General features: G+C 32.9%; 1 protein-coding gene across 1 annotated transcript; it reads left to right on the top strand.

The window, feature by feature from the left end:
* The first annotated feature begins 355 nt into the window (after window positions 1-355).
* Window positions 356-6,696, top strand: LOC116776206 (ephrin-B2a). The gene has a single exon (XM_061525333.1). The coding sequence runs from the start codon at window positions 794-796 to the stop codon at window positions 1,574-1,576; it is 783 nt and encodes a 260-aa protein (XP_061381317.1). The 5' UTR covers window positions 356-793; the 3' UTR covers window positions 1,577-6,696.
* Window positions 6,697-9,595: the final 2,899 nt, after the last annotated feature.

The raw sequence follows: 9,595 nt of genomic DNA, 5'->3' as shown, positions 1-9,595 counted from the left end.
AAGCTCCGCACGGGCTCCTCGAGCTTGCAAAGCTTGTTCTGGCTTTTTTTCTACCTCGTATGGATGCGTTCAGAACGCGACTAACAAGTATTTATGAAACGTACACGGATTTTATAGTGATACTGCGAATGGGAACTTTATTATTAAACAATAATGTTGGTTCGTATATTTCTATTCGAATTGTTGATTATTTATTGGCGAATATTCATGGAGCTTTTTTAATCGGGTCTCTAATAATGACTCAAGGTTGAATGGGTCTTTCAAAATGGCGTCCCTCGCTCGTTTGAAACTTGAACGCGTCGGTAGTTGCGCGGGGGTAGGGGTGGGGGCCGCATGCGTAGCGACGACCGGGGCAGCATTCCATTAGTTCAGCCAAACGCCGCGCGGCGCTACGCTATCCATCTTGTCCCGGACGCACGCTATACAAAGAACGCCTCAGTATTGTAAAAAGATCTGTGATGTATTGATTAATTCCAACGTTTTACAAACACGGGAACTGTATTATAACAGGAGTGCTAGCGTCCCTGTTCAGTTTAAGACGGGTTTAGTGTTGTATTCTCTATCGTTGAGGCCACGTCCCTTGAATTCCACATTTATCGATGGATAGAATCTAGTGTAAAGGGAACATGGTGGATCCTTGGCGATGAAATTGTCGAGCGAAACGGAGTTTTATTAGTGGAACAATGAATAAAGTTACTATCTAAATATGGTAAAGTATGAGAATACGGTGGTATAGAAAAAATAGCTTGTGTCTTCGGTCGGATAATGAGTTTGTGAAATATAAACATTAAGAATGGTTTCCTTAGCTTACTTCGGAATGCGACAAGCTGCTTGGACTTTTCTCGTCCTCGTTTTTCTGATCGAGAGTGTGATGGGCAACTACGCCAAGTCCTTCAACATCCACTGGAATACCACCAACAGCATTTTCAGAATAGACAATACCGACCACGTATTCGATCTTAATAAAGGTAACGCTCAGTTTGAATATGACCAAGTGAACGTAATGTGTCCAGTATACGCTCCGGGTACCTTCGAGGAAGACACAGAGAAATATATAATATACAATGTAAGCAAAGAAGAATACGATACATGTAGAATAACCAATCCAAACCCTCGTATTATAGCGATATGCGATAAGCCGCACAAATTGATGTACTTCACGATTACCTTCAGACCGTTCACACCACAGCCCGGTGGGTTGGAATTCCTGCCGGGCAAAGATTACTATTTCATATCAACGTCGAGTAAAGACGATTTGCATAGAAGAATCGGCGGCAGATGTCTCAGTCACAACATGAAGCTGGTTTTCCGCGTGTGCTGCAAACCGGAAGACCAATCGCCGGTGCCTCCGCCGCAGCCCACCCAGCCGACACCACCGCCACCACCAACCACTCCTACCACCACCAGCACGACGACGACCATCAAGCCTGTCACCAAAAAGACGCACAAATACGACAAGACGCCGAACGAGGTTGTGAAGAGCGAGGAATTGTCTTATTCCCGTGGTGCAGCACTGGCTTCGTCGATCGCCCTAGCTCTGGCCGCCAGCGCAGTGCTAGCGCCGCTGGCTCGGTGAATGTGCGCTAAAGCGGTCAGACAGCCGCGTCCAGATCTTATAGCGAAGCCATGTTCCGCACACACGACCCAAACACTACAGTCCCTACAATCGCTGAACTACCCAGACTCTATTGTATTTACGTGAATGTGCTACATGTGTTGGACTATTTTTTTTAGTGTTTTTTGGATAATGTGCCCCAAAAAATGGATTGTGGAAAAAACAATGTAAGTAAGTGTCTGTGATGGAGAATGTCTGGATTGTTTAGAGTTGTGCAAAATTCCTAGTTAACTCCACGATACACCCCGGACTGTTAGCCGCCGAGGGGCATTTTGCGAGCCTAATTTTTACTATTGTAAACTAAAATATATCTGGCCTATTGAATAATCGAACTATTATTATACAAAAAAAAATAAAATAATGGATAGACGAAGCAAAAGTAGATACGAACCCATTAAAATATATACATTATATATATATTATATAATAATTATTACGATTATTATAATAAAAAAAAATAAAAAAATCGTTAAACTGTATTACGATGAAGACAGTTTTCTTAAACCATTAGGTATAAATTTTTTTATATTTTCACTAATGCAATGAAGGATAATGAATTAGGATTGAACATAGGGACTTATATATATCGTGTTAGGTAGATATTAATTTGAAAAGACATTTTTTTTTTACATATACATATATTTATATATATATATAATTTCCTAACGCTTAGATCTTATTTATAACGGAAACTGCGACGAGTTTAGAATCTTGTCCTAAAAAAACTGTGATTTTGGTTTTATTTTAGAGTAATGTTTCTATGCTTTCATTTTATGTGATATGAAATTTAATTGTATTTAAAAATGCATTTCACCTCATAATATTATTTAACTTTTCGACTGAAGCGCTTGTTTTTTTTTTTTGTTTTTTTTTTGTCTCGTTTCGTCAAGCACACTCAACAGCTTGGTGACTGTCGCTTTTTCGGCTTACACGAACCGTGAGCCGTGTAGCTTTTCATTTGTATTAAGATAACAAATAAATCAATTAATCATCGATCCATTGATATTAACGCAATATGGGAAAAGATATTTTTATCGTTACATATAAAAACATATATAATTTTTTTATCTGTGTTCGGTTTATAATATCTCACAATCTTGTAGCTTCTGTTGGATGCTGTTCTGTTCTGGATCTATCAGTTTATTAAATTTAGATATATTTAATTTTCGATATTCGAGATATCAGAATTATCGATTTTTTTTTAAACGAATATCGATTCCGTATTGCGTTAATATCAGAACAGTTGCACGTATGTGCCAAGTGAAATTGTCACTTTAATAAATAGTCAAATAGTTATATCGTAGTTGAAATAGACCGGTTTTCTGTTAGACATACGCATTTAGTGGCAGTTTATATATTTTTAAAATAGTTATTAAGAATACGTTGGAATATCCTACTGCATTCGAACGGGCTCGGTCGAAACGCTATGACGGGAGCAATTAACTGTCTGATAGTGAAATGCACTGCAGTGTTGGGTGTGGAAATACAGAAAAATCTTTCGCATAACATAATGGCAGAACTAAAACTAGCCGGTAATCATTAATGATGAACGATACAGCCATTGAACGTAGCCAATAAGCGAGCAACAATATTTATGCAACGCTAATTGTCCTATCTATTTCCGAGACAATGTTCTGGCCTTCAGACGGAACACTATGAAAACCATTCGTATATAAAAATAGCTGTTTAATGGTCCGTAAACCCCGCTACGTGTACGGATGGATCCGAATCGTTTGAGATCCGACATCGTGTATCTTAAATCTAACAAATTAGACAAAGAACCGACAGCAGGGCATAAAGAAATAACATACAGAAATGCTATCAGCTAATGCATTGTTTTCTAAACAATTTTTAAAATAACATACAACACTCAGGCCATATGGTGTGCGCGTCTATTTTTAATGGAACTAAACAGTTTTGTCTTCAAGCGGTTCTTGTTTGGTTCAAATGTCTCTCGGATATTTTGAGTTAACGACCCTGAAGGGTTTAAAAGGGACAATCGGGCTAACCTGTTGGTGTAAAACCAGGTTTCGTTCAGATCCGAATATAAAATCTCGTAGATAGATAATGATGAACAACATAACAGCGTTTGATAAACTGAGATATGTGAAGATTGTTTAGTTTATTGGTGATGAGACTGAAATTGTATTACATCATACGTAAACCGCTCGGAATGGGACTGATGTCACATCAAAGAATTCCAGCAAATTGATAAATGCCGCCATTAATATCTTTCAGTTAACCTCTGAGTGGTGTTAAAAATCTTGGCTGGCTATTTCAACTATTTCATATTCTGAGAAAAATTAACAATATAATTTATAAGACACAAAAATCTAGAGATTATGACGCTATGGGGACGCAAGTTTTGTCAAAATATTCTCCGAATTTGTTAAATAATATGTTTCTAGAAGGACAATAGTTCTTAACAATTTGTCTTACAGATAAAAGTATTACAATGAAAGATTCTCTGAAGGTAACCTAATCCGACATAAGACGTTTTAAATCCGGCCATTAGCACTATTGGGCCTAGCACTTAAAAAAAAATTATAACTCTGCAAAACTTCATTGATTACGTTGCTTATCTCATATATTCTATTGGGAGACGGATAACCAATACACGAATAACATCATATCAGTTCGGATGCTGGATGCAGTACGAGATTTCAACGATGATAAAACCAACATTTTTCTCTTAGTGTTTCTCTCTCATTAGTTTCGGTTAGTTGTGCTGTGTACTTAGAATAATGATTATTACTGAAAAGAAAAAATGATGAGGTCATTTTCTTTTTGAATCTCAAAAGTCCGCTAGTTTTAAATGCAAATGATGATTTTATCAAGGAGGTCAATCTTCAATTCATTATAACATGTCGCTTACGTTTCCAGCCATAACTGATGTAAAACATTCTCGTGATAACTATTACTTGGAACGAAATTAAAAAAAAAATAGTATTATTTATAAAAAATATGTTTATTGCTATGTAATATAAAAATTTGTTAATGAATTTTTAAATATAACAGACGGCATCGATATCGAGTAAGTTAATGTAGTTATTACGAGCATTTTTTATATTTATGTTAGGGTTTTAATTCAAATCGATACACTAATTTAATCATAGAATGAAGATTTTTCACATAATTCGATTACTTTATAATGAATGTGTTTAGTATATTGTAATATTTATTTTTCTTGAATTGAAGATTGCTCATAATTGATAGTTTGTATGGAGGACGGGAGTTCCGTTTAGCTATGGTGTTGTTATAAAAAAAATTATCGCTTAACCTGTCTAGTGATGCAAGGTAAATGTCCTCGAAATTGTGCCTAAATTTTTTTTTCTTTTACGTCGTTTACCATGAAATTCTTGTGAGACTATGCGTCGACTTATTATTGGTAAGGCCTAATTTATTTGCTCATGGGAGGTTGTATTAAAATAGCCTGGGTTTCATTTAGTTTTTTAGCAAAATGTGCTCGTCCATATACTTTCGAGAGCAATTGTCTTTGTAAATTTATGTGCGTTGCCGATAAATGAGAAGGTTTATTGAAAAAACCTACAGCTGTGAGCACTTTATTACTATTTCTTAATAAAAAAGCATATTTGAATAAAATTACATTAAGCCTCCGATAAAAATTAATATTAACAAATGTTTTTTATCAGCCTAATGGCAACGGATTGATAAAAACTGATTATTCAAAGTGAGTGCTAATAAGCAAAAAAATAATATAATCCGTTTCAACACCTCGAGTACAAAATTAATGTCAGTTTAAATTTGTACATGAGAATAATTTGCATTTGTTAATTTTTTTTTTTTTTTTTTTAACAACAGGCAAAGGTCCTCAGTATAACTTTCGTTGAATATTTTTTTATTCAACAAGAGTTTGATTTTTTATATAAATAGCGTTTTCAAAGTAAATAAAGAAAAAGAAGTTTAACAATTTTATCGACATGTCTTTTATGATTCAAATAGACTTAAATGTCGTAGTGCTCATTACAGTTTTTTTTAAATTATGTTAATTTATAGTTCATAAAAAACTTGATTTATTACAGCGGCACCAGCTCAAGAGATGTCCTAATGAGATTATTGCTCTCGAAATAAAAAAAAAAAAGAAGATTTTTGTAAAAAGTTTGTATATCACATTGGTGCTACAGAAAAAGACTTGAAATTCATTATTATTTAAGATAATCCTATCCGAAATAAGCACTTAGTTACTTACTCAATGGACTGATTAACAAAAAAAAAAAAATAATTTTTTTGTTACGCTTCTATGTACTTAATTTTTCTATTTAATTAGCCTACACGTTTCAGCTACCTCTTGTAATTTAGGTGTAATTTTATATTTACAAAAAAGAAAAAAAAAAAAACACTAGAATAAAAACTCCTTGCGTCACTAAAGAGGTTAGGTTCTATTCCTAAAACTGAATCAGAATCCTCAATTTTCCTAAAACGATTGTTGGTTATTACGAAAAAAAAAAAAAACGATTTTAAAATAAACTTGATAGCACATAGGTTACGCGTTTAGTATATGAGTATATATATTTTTTGCAGCCGTATTTTTATTGCTGTTTTTTCGAGCGGCCATAACTTTCCTGGTTTATTCTGTAACGGGGCGGGGACATCGCAGAACGTAGACCGTTAATATGTGAATTACGTTATAATTATACGTTTGAATGTATAGCCATAACGTTCTTATGTGAAATTATTATAATTTTATATTTAACTACGCCATCGACTGTATAGAGTGTATTAATTATCTTTGGTTTGTATAATTCGTGATCACATCTGACGTGGCTTCCCTTTTGTGCTTATTGGAAGGACGGAAAAAAGAACTATTATTGTAAATTTTTCTATTATTTCGTTTTTGTATAAATTTTTTGTATAATGTCTCTGCCTGTGAAAAAATAAAATTGTTAAATTGTAAAAATAGCGGGGGGTTAGGGGGTAATTACCTACTAAGTAATACAGTAAGGTTGTAAATATGTTGTTATTAAGAGTAGACCCTGTAGGTATTTATTTTAAAGATTTCGGGCCTTTGTTAAAATCCAAAGTTTTAATTTATTTTTCGACCAATAAATGTTGGAGAGAAATATGTGTGTTTTTGTTCCTACCTTCGCTTTATATATATAAATTAATAAAAAAAAAATCATAATCTTCTATTTTAATTTCATATGGAAATTGGTGATCAATATAATTAATAATTGAGAGACATTTCGTTTTTATCGTACGTGAAGTGTAACTAACTGTGTTTTACTTGTCTTTCAAGGTTACGAGACGAAAAGGAATTTCAATGACTCATAACTACCTGGCACATTACTGTCGTTGGGTTTGGTAATGTTTTAAGTGAAATGATACTAATATTTTTCGTATATACGGATACGCGGTTTTTATTGTTTTGAAAAACTACATAATCCCGACGTTTCGGTTACTTTTCAGCAAAAATCTTAGATCTCATAATGTTTTAAGTATTGAATGAACAGTACAAACAGACATACATATATAAATATTATTATATAAATATAAATTTATTTTCTTTGTTAATATTAATATAACGGAAAATCTTACACTGATTATGTTCGTTATTTTTAACTGTAGGTATGTCTCATAATGAAATAAAAAATACTATACGGACAACATTTTTGTCTATGTACATATGGATAAATTATATTATGCAACATTGATCAATATTTATGGAAAGAAATTAACATTACTTTATTTCTAATAATTAAAACATTTGTCAACATTTTATGTCACTATAAATTGTCGTAAATTCGTAAGTAGAAATGGGAGAGAGGTGTAACAGCTAAATCTCTACAACCTACTAAAAGACTTGGGCGTGTCCAGAACTAATATCAATTCATTATTGGAACGCACTTCGAAGGCAGCTTTAGTAGGTTCGGTTCAAATTTGGTTAGGAGAGAGCTTGGACGGTGGAGATGAGCGTGTAACGCGCGTTAGATAGGGGCACCTTAAACCTACACCTAGGTCGCAAGTCCCAGCACTGTTGAAGCTCCTCTCTCTGCAACGCTGGACCCGGCAGCCGCCGGTGAATCCATGGAATGCTGAGATGTTTTCGTCGTTGCATATCAATTAAATGATTAAGTTTTAAAAATAAGTCCTTAAAAAATACAGTGTTTCATTGAAACCATTATTATATTTAGTTTATGTTATCAAGGTACTATCATAATTAAGGCGAATAGTGTATATGGCTAAATAAAACTAATATTTTCGGATTACTAGGCGTATTTTATTATTTTAACAACATACTCCCGACGTTCGGTTATTTGCAGCAACCATGATCACGGCGGGATGAAAATGTATAAAATACTAAAAAAAAAAGCGTAGTAAAATCCGAAAATATTAGTTTTATTTAAATTAATATTCGCGAAAATCTTATGAAGTTTTGATATCACGCAATCAAAGTTACGCATACAAAATGCAATAAAAAAACTATTCTTTACTTTTGCGTAACATACATACGAACATACAGATAATCTTCTTATCAGAAATTAGAATATATATATATATATATATATATAATATTAATGCATTTCAGAAAGTTCTAAAGCATTTTGGGCGTAAGGTTAAATGTTAGATGTTCTTTGTTTATAATATTTAAAGTAAAATGTTAAGATAAATATTAATTAATTTAGAATTAACTCACATATCATATTTTGAATTTAAATAAGTACGTAAGTTATTAATAAAACGAGTTAATATTGTATTCAATAGAATAGAATAGAATAGAATTCTATTGAACAGCATCAATTTAATCAAATCAAGCAAATACATTCGGCCCAAAAAAATAATAATATAACATCCGCAGCGATAATTTGGAAATCCGCAAACGATAACCAAACTGCGATGGATCAGACAAAAAACGAAGATACCATATCGATCGTACTTCCCTCTTACAGCGCGTCCAAGCAGAAACTTTACGTCCATATCCTAGAATATTTATACAACATGAGACTAGAATATAAAGAAGTAGGTCTAGAATGAACATAAACGACAATGTTAAATATATATACAAACTAGTTTGATTTTAATCAATGCCTATTTGATATTAAACAATCAGTTGTAAGAATATTCTGACATATATAGATATAACTGCCATGAGAAATAGGAAAAAATAGGTTACATTGTCTTATTTTTCATCCGACATCAATTTGGATGAGGAATATCAAACAAACAGAGATCTTTTCTAATAAAAATGTTCAAAATACACAATCCAAAGTTTAGTTTGTTTTTTTTATGACGCCATGAATAAAAAGACGAATACTTACTAACTTTAGGTAATGCGTTCGACCTCAAAACTGAACGGGATGTCAGAATGACATAAAATAGTGTTGTGACTCAAAAAATCGGACGGGTGACGGGTTTAAGTCTGTGGTAACCTTATTTTAATCTATTTAAATATGTGTAAATGACCTTGGTCGTTAGATTTGTTAAATGTTGGGTGAAATAGCTTTAAAGGAATCTTAAGGTACAAAGGTAAGAAAGGTAAGCTTTCATTAAGCAAAGGTAAAGTATTATTTTGTAAATATTAATAATTTCATAGAGATATCAAGACTGGTGGTAATGAAGATTGATTTGTACGTTTATTGCGTTCGCATCATTAAAATTCAAACAACAAACGGAGAGTTAATAGTTTTTTACTTATAAACGTTCACAATATAGTATTAACGTAGTTCATTAAGTTAGGTGTCGAAAACGTATAAGGTCGTTTTAACTTTGTGTTACAAGAAGTATTTTATATAACATGAAAGCTATCTTTACCTACTTTCATTTAAATTGGCTCAGTGATTGCTTGTAACTTACTCGCACACAGATATTTGAGGTGAGTAGTAATAATGATTTATTTAACTATTAAATTTAAAAATACTTTTTGTACTTTTAAATTACTATTCAAATGTAACTTTATTTAAAGCGTCAACTGCCTTAAAAGGAAGAGGTACTATCTGGTGAGATCTGGCAGAGACTGTTCTA

Source organism: Danaus plexippus, chromosome 28, assembly GCF_018135715.1.
Source record: "Danaus plexippus chromosome 28, MEX_DaPlex, whole genome shotgun sequence".
NCBI classification, from domain to species: domain Eukaryota; kingdom Metazoa; phylum Arthropoda; class Insecta; order Lepidoptera; family Nymphalidae; genus Danaus; species Danaus plexippus.
Note: the sequence above shows the minus strand (reverse complement) of the source record. Positions and strands in the feature narration are given on the sequence as shown.